Here is a 15,385-nt window from a genome sequence, read left to right on the forward strand (position 1 = left end):
AAATGCTGGCGATAAGCGCGTGCGACATTCGTCCCAGTGTGTGCAGGCCTTAAGAGTTAAGGTTAGTAGAATAAGTTGACATGTACTTGCAAAGTAACTTATAGTCAGTAAAATGTCTATTGGGGAAGCATCAAAATAAAGTGTTAGCAGATTGGTTTCCTAATCATCCCGCAAAATGGTTGCCATTGCATCATCCAGGTGGATGCTGCACATTGGTGGGGGTTGAGGAGATTCCCCCTTCCATATGTAAAACGCTTTGTGTACCCAGAAAAGGGCTATATAAATGTAACAAGTTTTATTATTATTATAGATATAAAGCAGACTGTCTACTCTGACTGATAGTTGACATTTTGCAAAGTTACTTATAAATATATTGATAACCAGTGTTGGGGGTAACGCATTACAAGTAACTTGAGTTACGTAATCAGGTTACTTTTTCAAGTAAATCGTAAAGTACTTTTTCAATTTCCAACAAAATATCTAAGTCACGTTTTCAAATAAGTAACGCAAGTTACTTTTTCAGATTTATTGACTGACAGCTCAACAGTCAACATTTAAAATTATTATAGGGTTATTAGGGAATTTATTCTTGTTAAAGCTGTATTATCAAAATCTTAGATGTCTAAAAATTTTAACATGCAACTAAAAATGCTGTTGTATACTACCCACCACTAATATACAAATGCACACATTGCTGGAAAGCTTAATATTAATTAGAGGCACAAATCTTTAGCAACACCAGTAGGTTTCTTCCTCAACCTCCTACAGAATAAAACCCCTATAGATGCCCCCTTCCCACCCATCTCTCTCTATGTTAATGACCGTGAGAGTGTAGGTCTCATTAGTACTGCCCTGGTTGCTGGCCTTGTTCAGGAGCACTGGGTTTCATCAGCCTACAGGTAACTAATGGAGACCTAGAGGTCGGCAAGTCAGAAAATCATTAATATCCCATTAATAATGCAGCAGGGGCTAGCATTGTGGCTTCACCGCTTTAGAGGAAGGAGGAGAGAGTGAAAAAAATAGCAGAGAGTGCAGACAGAAAAAAAAAGAGTGTGTGTGTGTGCGTGTGGTCATTGACCGAGTGAGTAGTCAGTGCATAGTGTGTGATTGGGGTGATAATGTGATGAGAAATATTAGCATAATGACCAACAATCCCTTATCACATAGATTAAACCAGTGGGAAACAGCCATGAAAAGAAGCCATTTAAAGAGGCCAATTTTTATCTTATCAGACCTGTTTATCATCTGGCCCTGCCAAACTGTAAAAGAACTTTGATAGAAGGGATTTAAGTGCCAAAAGGTTTCCTTTATCACAGGCTGTAACAAAGTTCATGTTCAGGGAAGAAGGAGGCCGTATGGATCGACGAGGCAGGAAGGATGAGTAGAGACAGAGAGGGGAGACAGGGAAAAAAAATTCTTGGTCTGGTTCCCAAAACCCACTGCCATTCGGTCCTCCCCCAGCTGGGTGAACTCCTCTGTGATGCCTGGCGGTGGTGCTGGATACTCCTCGATGGATGGCCCTCTAACTCCTCCGACACCTGGTGGAAGGTGAAGTCTCCTCCGGTTTCAGGCAGGTGGCAAGAGAATCCCCCATTCCCTGCTCCTCCCCATCATGGTGGACAGCCTAATGGTGATGGCAACTCTGCACCCTCTTGGACAGCCCGCCCTTCCAGAACCCAGGCAGTGAGCTTGTCCGTCCCCCTGGCAAGTCACTCCAGCCCACCGCCTTGAGCATCCATGGTGGTAGAGACTGTTCAGCTCGATGGCACCGCGGATTTCCCACAGCGGCGAGGGCTCTTTGACAGCGCGTTCTGCCTTCCTCTCAGGTTTCACCATCAATGTAACAGAGTTCACGTTCCGGAGAGAGCGAACATTAAACATAAACTTTAATCATAAAATAATCAAAAAACCAAACGAAAGTAAAGCGACCAGCCTTGCTCTGCTCCCACGGCTCTCAGCCCGGCCCTGCTTGCCGCACAGATAGAGTGAGGTTTTAACAATAAACTGTTAAAGGAATAGTTCACTCAAAAATCATCAGTCATAATAAACACCGGCATCTCAAGAACCAAACATGACTGATGTCTAGCTTATAAAACCTATTTTCTGTGAAAACTTTGGTATTTCTCATTCAAAGCTATCATAGCTTCTAAATAAGCCAAAGTATGACATATCTTTATGGTACTTTCATGAGGAATCCACTTTGTCAGGCTGTACTCATATATTAAATGCCTCAAAATCAACTATATAAAAGACTTCTTGCCAGTGCAAAAATAAATAACTCCCATATAAGCCTTTTGTTCCCCATACAACACTAATTTCACCTTGCATTTCACATAAATATTATGCTGAATCATCATCACCCTGTTTTGGTCCAGGAGAGGAAAGGGAATGAGTAGAGAAATCCCATCAGGCTCTTGGCTGGCGGTCCTCCCAATCTCCCTTTCATTCTTCTGTAATGTACAGGAATGCTCAGAGATATGAGGGTACGCACTGGTGGACAGTATTTGCTCAGACTCATTACTGAATCTCTGCCATTTTCACTTGACATTTTGGACCATTATTACCTGTCTGACATTTGAGGGCCAGAACAACGTGTCTATGAAGAGCTGATTACATAATGGTCCGCCCGCCCGCATGTCTTGTTTACTCCTGAGAAGCGACTAATATAGAGGGAAGCAATTAATATTGTCGACTTTCAATTCACACAATTAATGCTACACACAAAGGTCTCAGCTCCATTACACAGACTGGCTGCGCTGGTCGCTCGTGCAAATACATGAAATGAGTCTGAGTACAAGAATTAAGAGCCTGTGGGCGTCGTCGAGGGGCTGTGATGGCGTGTTGCTATATCTAATATGAAACTTTCAGTTTTGTGCTAAAGGCAATCTTAGATCAGCATGTTCTGAGATTTTCCAAGATTGAAAACTAGAAAGGAGTATCAACAACAACAAACTCTCCCACAAAGAGCTTCCGCATTAAATTCGGGTCCATTATCTTGACTACAACACTAAATCTGAAAGTCCCCGTCTTAAAGGGGTGGAATAAAGGTGAAGGATTGCTGATTGGTGGATTGGAAGGGTGGGCGTAAGTCAAAAGGCCTCCAGATCTTTTGATCCCTGTCTGACGCATCGATTCCTCATCATTTCCCATGGACCAATCAATCTTAGTGCATTTTAAAGAATTGTTTCACTCTGTTCTATAAATTGAGGTTAGAGCAAGTCATTGGACCAGTTCTCCAGAACAAACAAAAATCCCATTTACAAATACATCAACTCCCACACAGAGATTAATGTATCAAATTAATTCAGGAAAACGCAGTTCTATACATTCACAAACACTTTAGACTAGAGTCAGAAATGAAGCAGGACAAAATGCAACATAAAAAACAAATAGAAAGCAATATATGTGACAAAACCAGTCATAAGGGTCCATTTTTTTTAAACTGAGATTTGATAATTTCCATTGATGTATGTTTTTTTTTTTAGGAAAGGACAATATTTGGCTGAGATACAACTACAGTAGTCAACATTTGAAGTGGATCAAAACCTTCTTCTTCTTGATGAACTTTTTTGATCCACTTCAAATGTTGACTACTGTATTTGAAAATCTGGAATCTGAGGGTGCAACAACAACAACAACAACAACAACAACAAAATATTGAGAAAATCGCCTTTAAAGTTGTCCAAATGAAGTCCTTAGCAATGCATACCACTCACAAGAATACATTTCTGATATATTTACAGTAGGAAATTTACAAAATATCTTCATGGAACATGATCTTCATTTAATATCCTAATGATTTTTGGCATAAAAGAAAAATCGATCATTCTGACCCATACAATGTATTGTTGGCTACTGCTACAGATATACCTGTGCGACTTGTGACTGGTTTTGTGATTCAGGGTCACGTATTTAAAAAGGTGTCAACTGTACTAAAATGTTAATGTTATAATAAAATTTAAATTTCTGACACTACCTTACTCTAAACAAATCCATTATTCTGATCAGGATAGAAGATTTAAATTGCATTATGTTCTTAACATGCACATACACACTTACACACTACATGCATCCATTTTGCCACTGGCTCCTTTTCCATTCGTAAGCTAGAATTTGTATTGATAGGGTCTCATGTATTAAATATAATGAAACATAACTATTAAATATAAATATAATACATTAAATATGCACTTCTATAGGTATCTTGTCAAACCTTGAAGCAGTTACATGAATTTCATTCCATTTTAACTCTAAATTCAAATTTTAATTAGAATTCTGTATCCTTTTTGTTATTTCAGTTCAAATCAAATTGAAATTCAGGAATTTAAAAGGCTTCGAAATTCTAAAGGCATTCTAAATTCGGTTGTGAATGGCGCTCAACCCGTGCCACCCACGTACAGTCCCGTAGACGGATCCCTTTTCAGGCAGACAGACAGACGGCTCCCACTCTCTCCTCCTGCTGGATCATTCAGAGAGACCAACCACTGACCAAGAGATCATGAATGAAAGACTGCAGAGGATTTTTCACTCTGAGCAAACACAGCAACAGAGTAGTGACATTTACACACACACATGCTCAACGCACAGACAAATCCAACCCAACATAACAACAAACTTAGGCGCTACGCATAAAACAACATCACACACAGCCCTTATGTGCAACAAACACTAAAAGAGAAGCTGCAAAGTGGGGAAGTCAGGGAAAATAGTTGGAGGAAAAAAGGGAAAAAATCTGCTTTAAGTCTCTCTCTTTTCTCTCCTTGACTCCCGGAGAGCGAGGGAGACATGCCTTCCAAAAGTGAGCAAAGCAAACTTTCAAGAAGAAAGCAGCAAGAACTCAATGCGTGGGAGAGATAGGAGACTCAATGTTATTTATATATTTCTGTTTATCTGTTTTCCTGTCATTTATTCAGAATGCAGCGTTTCAAACACCCCCTAGGATGAGAACGAGAGGAGAGGAAAGGAGATGGCAGCGGCACAGCTGCAGAAATTGTTCGGGGACTTATGATAACTGGAGAAAATATGCAATATAGAGACAAATGGTGAGGTTATAATACATTTTTCTCTAGCCTTTTTCATCCCATCACATTGTATCTTAGATGGAGTGATCCATGATGTAGAAAAATTACTGCAGAACTGATCTAATATGTGTCTGATTTTACCTCACATTATTGACTATTACTGATGATATAATATCTGGCCGGCATGAGATTTGTTTTTTTCCTTTTTTTTTTTTTTTTACTGTTGGCTAGCTGATCTCTCTCTCTCTCTCCTGCTCTCTTTCACTGCGCAGGTTTAATTCGTGGAGATTAAAGGACACATAGCAGATGAGAGCTGTTTTGTCCTGAAGCATATTTTCTCCCCTGGCTTACCGTCACCCTGGACCACATGACACAAAGCCACTGATTTACTGCATCCAGCGTTACATGAGCTTGACATCCTTCTCATCAAAAAACAAACAAACAAGCAAACAAATAAAATCCTGACAATTACAGAGACAAATCACACAAAATGAAACATGAAAGTACATGAAATCTTTGTGATTGTATGATTTTGACTATTGCATGTATTCTTTACTTCAATATCAGAAAACTGCTCCAAAATAATCAGGAATGGGGTTTATAAACACTTAATGCTAGAGCTGTTAAACAATTTAATTGAGTTTAATCTCAAAATGTAATGGCTAAACTAAAACTAAAAATATTTGTAATTATTGAGTTGGCTAATTAACGTGGATAATATGCTCACACATAATACACACACATACACACTTGCTTACACACTCACATACTCACACACACAGGTTTGTATGCTATCTTAGTGAGGACATTCCATAGGCGTAATGGTTTTTATACTGTACAAACTGTACATTCTATCCCCCTACATTACCCCTACCCCTAAATCTACCCATCACAGAAAACATTCTGCATTTACATTTTTAATAAACCATTGTATGTTTTTAAAGCTATTTTAAATATCTAATTTCATTTTTACATTGTAATACCAGTGTAATACCCATGTTATTACACAAATTTGTGTCCTCAAAAATGCGCGCACACACACACACAAAACTGATTCTATAGTTCTCAAAAACTGCATAAAATTACACAAATGTAAATCTGAAATAAGTATTAAGATATATATATATATATATATATATATATATATATATATATATATATATATATATATATATATATATATATATATATATATATAAAAAAACATATGTGACCCAGGCTGAAATGAGTCGCAAAAATGAGTTATTGTTATTCTCACATTCTCTATTAAAAAACCTTTACAATGAAGTTTGAAGTCGATAGAGTCAGCAAAGTCAATTCTGAGAAAAATAATTTTTTTTGAAGGTTCCAAAACAAAATCACCTAGCAACCATACCTTAAAATCCTGGTAATACCATTAAATGTTTCGGTAACACTTTACAATAACAGTACATGAATAACCATGAACTAATACCTGAGTTAATAGTTACTTCAACATGAACTCATGATTAGTTAAGATATGAACTAATGAAGAGTGATCCTTAACTACGACAGGAGTCATAGGGATTCATGCATGAAAACAGCAACCTTAACTACGCGTTAATACATGTTTGTTAATTAATGCATTAATTAACATTTAGGGGTAAACTAAATAAATCAGCCTCCATAAGAGTAAACAAGAAGTACTCTGAATTTGAATTAAACGTGATTTAATACTGTCATAATTTACACTGTAATATCATAATCTGCCATCTGCAGCTTTGTGACAAATAATTGCAATGGCACATGATTATTTAGCCATTAATTACATAGATCTGTCTAATCAAATGTGGAAAATAAACTAACTACCACTAATAAATTTAATTTGATCTAAACTGTTTTCTGATTTTTATAGTTCATTTACATTTAGTCATAGCTAAATAGGCCTAGTTTATTCCCGGAACTAAAGTATGAAGGGTTTGTTTCTGGCGGGACACTCATTAGTGGCGCACGCTAGGTGTTCTCTTGGCGCGTTTGTTGTGTTGCTGGCATTTTAAACTAATAAATGTTGACTGCTTTGGTAAGCCGAATTAATAATTAAAGACATATTTACATGTATGTTTTATTGGGGTTTTCAGGAGGTTATGTGCAGTTATTAACTGTATTTGTATTTTTGTCGTTTAAATGTATATGCTTTGATTAGTATTAGCTTGTGGACGCGCGCGATTTTACATGTAAATGTGCCTTATGTGTGTCTTTACAGGTATGTTTATGGCTTGCTTTCAAGTCCATATATGTTTAATTATATAAATAAAAGTAAAATACAAATACTTTTTATTTTAGTTTTTTTGTACCGGGGTGTAAAGGAATAAGGATGGCACTCTATAGTGTCTATTCATATATTAGTTAATGATGTGTGAAATGTGCATCATGTCATGACTTTACTTGAGGGGGCACAATCATAATTAACTCATTATTAGCTAAGCATATACTAACATCAACTAATGGTTTGTTAATGTATACTTATGTCATGACTTTATTTGAGGGGGCACAATCATAATTAATTCAACTTACCAAATTCAGCTCATGATTATCATTAACTTACTATCAAATACACTTGTACTAACACAACTATATAAGTGTTCAGCCCAGTTAAGTGATGTTGTGTGACTTTTCATAAAGTCAGAGAATGGAGGTACAGTATGATCACGGCCTGCGTCTGGATGGAGAGTGAACTTCTGAATCTGATCCCAGCAAACGCTCCCTGACCTTAGTTCATGTTTCCTGTTTGGTTATTTTTTTGGGAACCGATTCCTCAGGAACTGATGTAAGTCACAGTAGTTTAGTTTGATAGGAAAGAATATCAAAAAACAGATTAAGACCTTTTAAGATAAATAGTGTATTTAGTATTTTATATGTTTGGGGCAGTCGTGGCCTAATGGATAGAGAGTCGGACTTGTAACCCAAAGGTCATGGGTTCGAGTCTCAGGTCCGGCAGGGATTGTCGGTGAGGGGAGTGAATGTCTAGCGCTCTCCTCACCTTCAATACCACGACTGAGGTGAGACCCTTGAGCAAGGCACCGTACCCCCAACTGCTCTCGGGCGCCGCAGCAATGGCTGCCAACTGCTCCGGGTGTGTGTTCACGGTGTGTGTGTTCACTGCTGTGTGTGTGCACTTGGATGGGTTAAATGCAGAGCACAAATTCTTAGTATGGGTCACCATACTTGGCCACATGTCACTTCACTTCACTTGATAGGGAGGGTCAGTGAAAATAATGGCAAACTAATCCTGTGCCTTTCAGTGATGTTTATAATGAAGCTGCTGATGTCAGTAGTTTAAATTCTGACAATAATAAATTGTTTAAATTTATTTCAAAGTCCAAATATGTATTATTCCTTCTTATAGAGATGTTTGATTTAGTTTACCCTAAATGTTAATTAATGCATTAATTATCAAACATGTATTAACGCATAGTTAAGGCTTCTGTTTTCATGCATGAATCCCTATGACTCCTGTCGTAGTTAAGGATCACTCTTCATTAGTTCATATCTTAACTAATCATGAGTTCATGTTGAAGTAACTATTAACTCAGGTATTAGTTCATGGTTATTCATGTACTGTTATTGTAAAGTGTTACCAATGTTTCTAATATAATGTTACACGTTAGATGTTTTTCCCTAACAGTTAACCAACAGTTCACTTAAGACATAACAGATAATGTTTGTGTGCATACTCGCCATTTTTTTAAATACTGTAATTCTGTGTATATGTCAGTGGCGTGCGGTCCATATAAGCTGCGAATGCTCTGCATACCCAAGCCATTCGTGGACTCAGCAATTAATATTAACATTATAAATTACTATTAAACACCTTGTTTGAGTTGTACCATAAAGCCTACATGATTGGTAATGCGTATGTAACTTTCCGTAATTTATTTATTTGCCAAACGACGGTAATTTTCTTTAAATCTGCCAGTTACAGAGACTTCCGGGTAATCTGATCTACAGCAGCTTTTGTGCCTTCACGCTTTTGTTATGGAACGTCATCGTTGTCCCGCGTTCTCATCGGTTTGCTGGCCTATGCGAGTTTTCATGGCAAGACAAGCTATGATCGAAACGCTCGCCCAAGAGGAAAAAGGAGCTGCTGCCAGATCTCGATCACAAAGATCACATTTTATTTTATATAAAACTATCTAGACTTAACCAAATGGGAAAAATATTATAACTAAAACTATTTTCATAGTCTTTCATTTTCTCCATAGTGATTTTTTTTAATGAAAACTAAAATATTTAAGACAGTACTACCGTAACTTGTTAATCGATAGTCTGTGCATTTATTAAAGTCATCAGTTTGCATAATTTCAACTTATTTTTAAAGAATACTGATATTTTTATTTATTATAGCCTAATTATATTTATTATAATTACATTTTATTTTTTATTTATAATAGGCTGCTAATACTTATTATGTTATACATATTTTTAATTATTAGTTTAAAAATACTTCTGGCATACATTTAAATTGACGCAATGGTGTTTTTTATTTGTTGTGTCTCATTTAGATGATAAGTTTTACTGATTTACTGATACATTTAAAGGTGAAGTATGTTGTTTGTGTGACACTAGCAGCACCTAGCGGATTACAAAAATACAGCATATTTTGCAAACGCACCTTTCGCATGTCGGGCCTCTGACGACTCAAACATCACAAAAGCTCTTACAGCTGCTTGTGAAGGCATGTATCAACAGGTAAATATGGGCTATTCTCAAGAAAAGGTCCAACATATTAGAAATACTTTTCGCTGTGTTGCTATTTGCCATGAACAAGCAAATGAGTAAACTAACACTGAGAATGTGAGCGCCTCGCATATCGCATATTAGCTATAAACCCATTTAAACTGCATCGGCCACATTGTTTTTACATAATGCACCATCCAGCATACCGGGGTAAAAAATTCACTGCTCGCCACTGGTATATGTGTACATCAGGATCACGTTTTTGTGCACGCGCTTTGGTTCTGTCAGTCAGCGCAAGTAAGCATCACCATGTGTTTGGAAATCACATTTCAGTGGTCCAGACTCATGCCATTGAGAATTTGCTATGAATATTCTCAAAGTTCGAATGCTGCACTTTACAATGATACCAAACTTGTGCTGAGGGAAGCGCCGGTTGACGAGAAGCGAGCAGAGAAAAACTGCATTTTTCATGGACAAAAAAAAGGTACTCCTCTTAGAAAATATACAAATAAAGATACTTTTAGATGTTTAATTGCTATTTGGAGCATTGGGATCACTAGAAGAGGGCTTAATGAACTAAAAATTTACACAAAAAATTGTTTTGCCTGTAGCTCAAAATTAGCTCGCATTCTGACTCATTTTGCCAGCACAGGTCACACATTTTATGTGATTTAAATTGAAGGAAGGAAGGAAGGAAGGAAGGAAGGAAGGAAGGATGGATGGATAGATGGATAGACAGACAGGCAGGCAGGCAGGCAGACAGACAGACAGACAGACAGACAGACCTAGATTGACAGCAGTACTTAAAATGTTTTGAAAGCACTGCAGGACTGAATATAAATGCTATAAACAGAACTTCCTCTGGTGTTAACACTGTCTCTAATGCTTCACCACCAGTCGGCTTCATCTCAGCTGTTTATTATAATGCTGTCTTACGCCTGTAGAATTGCTGTGTTGTTGACAGAGTAGTTTCTATCGTTCTTTGATTTTTCTCGAGGGTAACCCAAACACAACAGGCAGCGTGGGTGGCTCAAGCACACTTACAATGTTCATAAGAGTGAGGAGGTACTTCTCCACATGTTGCTGTCCATGAAACTGCACCACGGAGTCGTCCACCCCCAGCAAAACCTCAATGTTGTAGGCTCTTTCGGGGGACTGTCTGCGGGCTCGTCGGCTCTGGTTAATACTGCGTTCTACGCCCTGATACAAAGTCTCAAGATCCAACAGACCGCCCAGATCAGCACCTATGAAAAAATACAGAAATTGAACAGTGTAAACTGATAAATCATTACAGCAATGTGCAGACTTTCTTTTCCTTTTAAGTGGCATATTGTTGAAGACATGAAAGGAAAAGCTGTTTTGTGCCATAAGAAGAAAGCTATCAAACCACTAGCCACTATATGTGGTGTCATGAGGTCATTCCCTCTCCAGGCGGATAGACGGAACATGGAGGAGAGAACACACTGAGGAAGATCTATCACCTTGTCTCCATCACCCAATCAACTAGGGGCATCTTCTATGCTCCAATTATGTAACGTTTCCTAGGCAACCTGCTCATGGGTAAACCAACGCTCGGTGCAGACTAATATTAGCTCACCAGTCACTTTCTTATTGGATGATAATCCGAGAGTAAGAACAATATTCATCATCTTAATGCTGAGAGTCAGTAACATATTATTACAGGGCTAAAGAGGCAAGAAGACAAGCACAGAAAATCCCCAATAAACCAAATGGAGAACCAAATGGATTTTTGTTGGTGTTTATTAGGAAGGATTTTGTAGGTTTGTAAGCTTTCTCACCAGCAGGTGTTCATAATATCATAGCCTGTGTCAGCAGATTTTCACCCAAAATTAGAAGAAAGCTTCTACAGTACAACAAAAGCAATTAACATGCGTTTGGCTCATGTCTTTTAATATGCATAGAATTTTTTTTTTTTTCCCTGAAGTGATGACACTTTTTATTCTATTAAAATTGTAGTTTAATTAACAGTATCTATTTTGTAGCAATATCTGCACCAGGCTGATATGATAGCATAGTCTGCTCAAAGCTGATGATGATCTGAGGGTGGTGGAGAATGGTGGAAAATCCACCATGTTGCAGCATCCCTGAAGCATCTTTGGGTGTAATGTCTTGTTCAGCAGAAGTAAGAAGAGGAAGAAATCAGTATCATCTTCAGAACATGTTAACAACAGCTGATAAGCTAATAAGCAGTTTTTACACTGCAAACATTGTTCAAAAGTTTGTGGTCAGCAAGATTGTTTTTTTTTATTAAATTAATGCTGTTCTTTTGACTTCTATTAATCCTGAAAATGTATCATGGTTTCCACAAAAATTTTAAAGAGTAAACAGTACCTGAAAACCATACTTGAGTAAAAGTACAGATACCTTACAGCAAAAATGACTCCATTACAAGTCACCAATTCCAATACAACTTAGAGTATCTGATTTTAACAGTACTTAAGTATTTTACTCTTACTGAATATAGGCTCAAAGATGCACAAGTCCTCAACACCAGTGAAGAGACATGCCAGTGAAAATAAGAGACAACTGATTTGTGAGATGAGAAATGAGGTTTATTTTCTAAAATCAATATAAAACTGAACACCTCAATATTGCAATAAAACAAGGTTGACACAACAGCCTTTTAAACATCTACAAACTCTTAAGTCTCAGTTAAGCTAAGGTGCACAAAAAGGCTATAAGTAAACCAATATCCTTCAAAAAGGTCTTGCCAATATAGCAGATAAATAAAGTAATGTTAAGTAAAATAGTCAAAGTCTACTTGCACTGGATGTGCTGGTTTTGGGCTCATCACTGGCTGCAGTCATCTTTCAAACGCTGCCGTGCGTTGATCATTGTAGCCAATCACAGACATATCCTATGAGCGCGTCAACACAATGGCCAATCAGAGGTGATTACGAATCCACTCAACAGCACTTAAAGCGTCACATTTTTTAAAATTTCAGTACTGATAGGTACCAAAGTCTGTACTTTTCACAACTCTAACCTGCAATTCAGCAACTACCAACTACACTCGCATTCATGTAAAGTAGCCTTGTTGACAAGTATGGGTTTGTAAAGGCAAAATGACAAAAGATATAGTACCCTTAGATGGCAATATCGCTTCTTCATAGAAGAAACAAACTGCTGCAGAAAAAGTTAGGTGCCATGCAAAATGTAATGTGTAATTGCATTACTCGTCACAAATTTATAGGAGTAAAAAGTATATTTACTTGTTCAAAAAATGTAGTCAAGTAGAGAGTAAAAGTTGCTATTATCTTTCATACTCAGTACAATTACAAAGTAACCAAAAAGATACTTAAGCACAGTAATTACATTTACTCAAATACATTACACCTCAGCATAAAAGCCACAATGTTTCTGTATGAAAGCTTCTGCTAAGAACATAAATGGAACATAATAATTATTATTTTTTTTTTCCATCAAAGAAAATCTGTTTCTTTAGGAACAGAAAGAAAACAGTTTTTCTTAAGGGGAATTCCCCCCGTTATACCCTATTGGTGACGACTAACCTCCATATATGACATCTGTCTTTTTCTGCTATCCAGTTTCATTCTGTGATCCTCCAAAACTTGACCCATAACCCTGTCTGTAAAATACACACAGCTCCGTTCTGATCTCATGAGAGAACATTCACATTCAGGCCGAGGAGTCCTCGCCCTTATCAGGACACAAAGCTACTTTGTCTTTCAACCTTTGCAAATGTCAAGAGAAGCTATGAGGGAGAGAAAGATGGAAGAAACACATGGAGGAGAGAGGGAAAGGTTGCTCAGACTGGTTGAACATTAGAAAAAAAAAAGATATTATGTACAGTTGTGGTTGTGTTTGGTGATGTTAGGGAAAGTTTGACTGAGTTTATGAGCTGTGAATGTGTTTTAGTCACAGATGTACATATTCACAGAACATTGCTCCAGAATCACAGTGTCATCTTATGAACCCAAAGTACTGAACTCACAGTAGCTCGTTTCACTTGGGTTTCTAACAACTCAAAGCATCACTTGCTCATCTCCATGAGTGACAGATTCATGGGTCGTCAGGCCGCCAAACTGCAAAAGCACTGAGACAGAACGAGAGTTTGGTGCATCTAAACATGTCTGCTGACAAATGCACATAGAAATACACACAAATATGCACACTCCCAAGTACAAACATTTGCCATTAAATTTTGTACGGAAGTAAAAGTTTTGCAAAACTTGTGAGCTTGTAGATCTGAATCTGCTTAAAGGTGCTACAGAGGATGTTTTGTTGTATACATTTTTGCAATATTACTTGAAACTGTCTTTACTAACTGATAAAAGACTATTTATTAGGTGCACTGAAAGTAATAATATTAATATATATCATCTGCGCGAGGTAGGGCCTTAAAAACATCAGCCAATCGTTTACGCGATTGGCCGTCTGGCTTGTCAATCACTGCCATTACGCTCCTTGTGAGAGACGTGCGCACTCCAGTAACTTTCCACAGGTGCCGCATGCAATGTTTTTGTCAGGAGTAACAACTGCAGATTATGAGTTACCTGCGGTGAGTCCGACATAATGAATCCACTAACACGACTAACACGACTGTGCTGCTGTTACCACAGCGAATGCCGGTGGTAAACACTCGTGTTCCAATACTCGTGCACGAGTTTTAGGAGGCGTTCCCTCGAAATGAGCTGTGAAGGAGGGGGGGTGTTCTTACGCGTGCGCTCATTTCAAAAACTCACTAACAGTCTTTGGTTTCTCAGTCGATGAAAACATCCTCTGTAGCACCTTTAATGGTTATTTCAAGTTTTCACTACTGATAAAGTATGTTTAGGAGCTCTTTTAATTCATAACATTTAATTAAAATTAAAAATGAATTCATATAAAATTATTTAAAACTCTATCCATAAAATTAAATCATTATGGGAACCAATATGAAGCGCCTGACAGAATTCCTTGAGGTTCTGTATAGAATCTTTTCTCCTAAGAGTGTAGTAAAAAATATTAAATACAAAATAGCCAAAAATATAATACATATAGTCAAAATATTAAATATAAAATGGACAAAATATTTAATATAGTATAATAAATCTAGTCGAAAATATTAGATACAAAATAGTCAAATGTCAAAAATAATCAACAGAGTATAGTTAAAAAAAAATTAAAAAATTAAAAAATTGTCAAACAGAGTAAAAGAATGTATTCAATTTATTCTGTTTTAATATAGTAAATAAAACTTTTGTTTAGACTTTAGGTCCAATTCTCACTATTAACTAGCTGCTCGTTAGCATCCATATTACTAGGGTATTGGCTATTTATTAGTACTTACAGTATAAAGCACATATTAATGCCTTTTTCTGCAAGACCATACTCTACATCCCTTAATTCTAACCAATTCCAATACCTAACCCTCTATGGTGTTTCGTCATTCATAACTGACACGTTTAAAATAATATCCAATCAAATAAATTCTATTTTAGTATTATCATATAACATCCTCTTCAGCCATGTGCTTGACATTTTTGGCAACAAGGACGTGAAGGAGACATGAGCACATGTTCGGTCACATGCTGTCAAGGCTCCATTGTGTGTTCTTTTTAGACTAGAAAATACACATAATATCAATTTTAAAAACAAATCATTTTACATCCAGATGTTTTCTAAAGTTTAATTTTTAATGCACA

General features: G+C 37.1%; 1 protein-coding gene across 1 annotated transcript in view; it reads right to left on the minus strand.

The window, feature by feature from the left end:
* The window catches only part of LOC137031122 (A disintegrin and metalloproteinase with thrombospondin motifs 2-like), a 191,797-nt gene that overhangs the window by 39,407 nt on the left and 137,005 nt on the right, over nucleotides 1–15,385 (minus strand). Inside the window, exon 4 of the mRNA XM_067401817.1 lies at nucleotides 10,761–10,960. Coding sequence (XP_067257918.1) covers nucleotides 10,761–10,960 — 200 coding nt within the window. The remainder of the gene's footprint in view (nucleotides 1–10,760; nucleotides 10,961–15,385) is intronic.

The sequence above is a fragment of the Chanodichthys erythropterus genome, chromosome 1 (assembly GCF_024489055.1).
Source record: "Chanodichthys erythropterus isolate Z2021 chromosome 1, ASM2448905v1, whole genome shotgun sequence".
In the NCBI taxonomy this organism is placed as follows: domain Eukaryota; kingdom Metazoa; phylum Chordata; class Actinopteri; order Cypriniformes; family Xenocyprididae; genus Chanodichthys; species Chanodichthys erythropterus.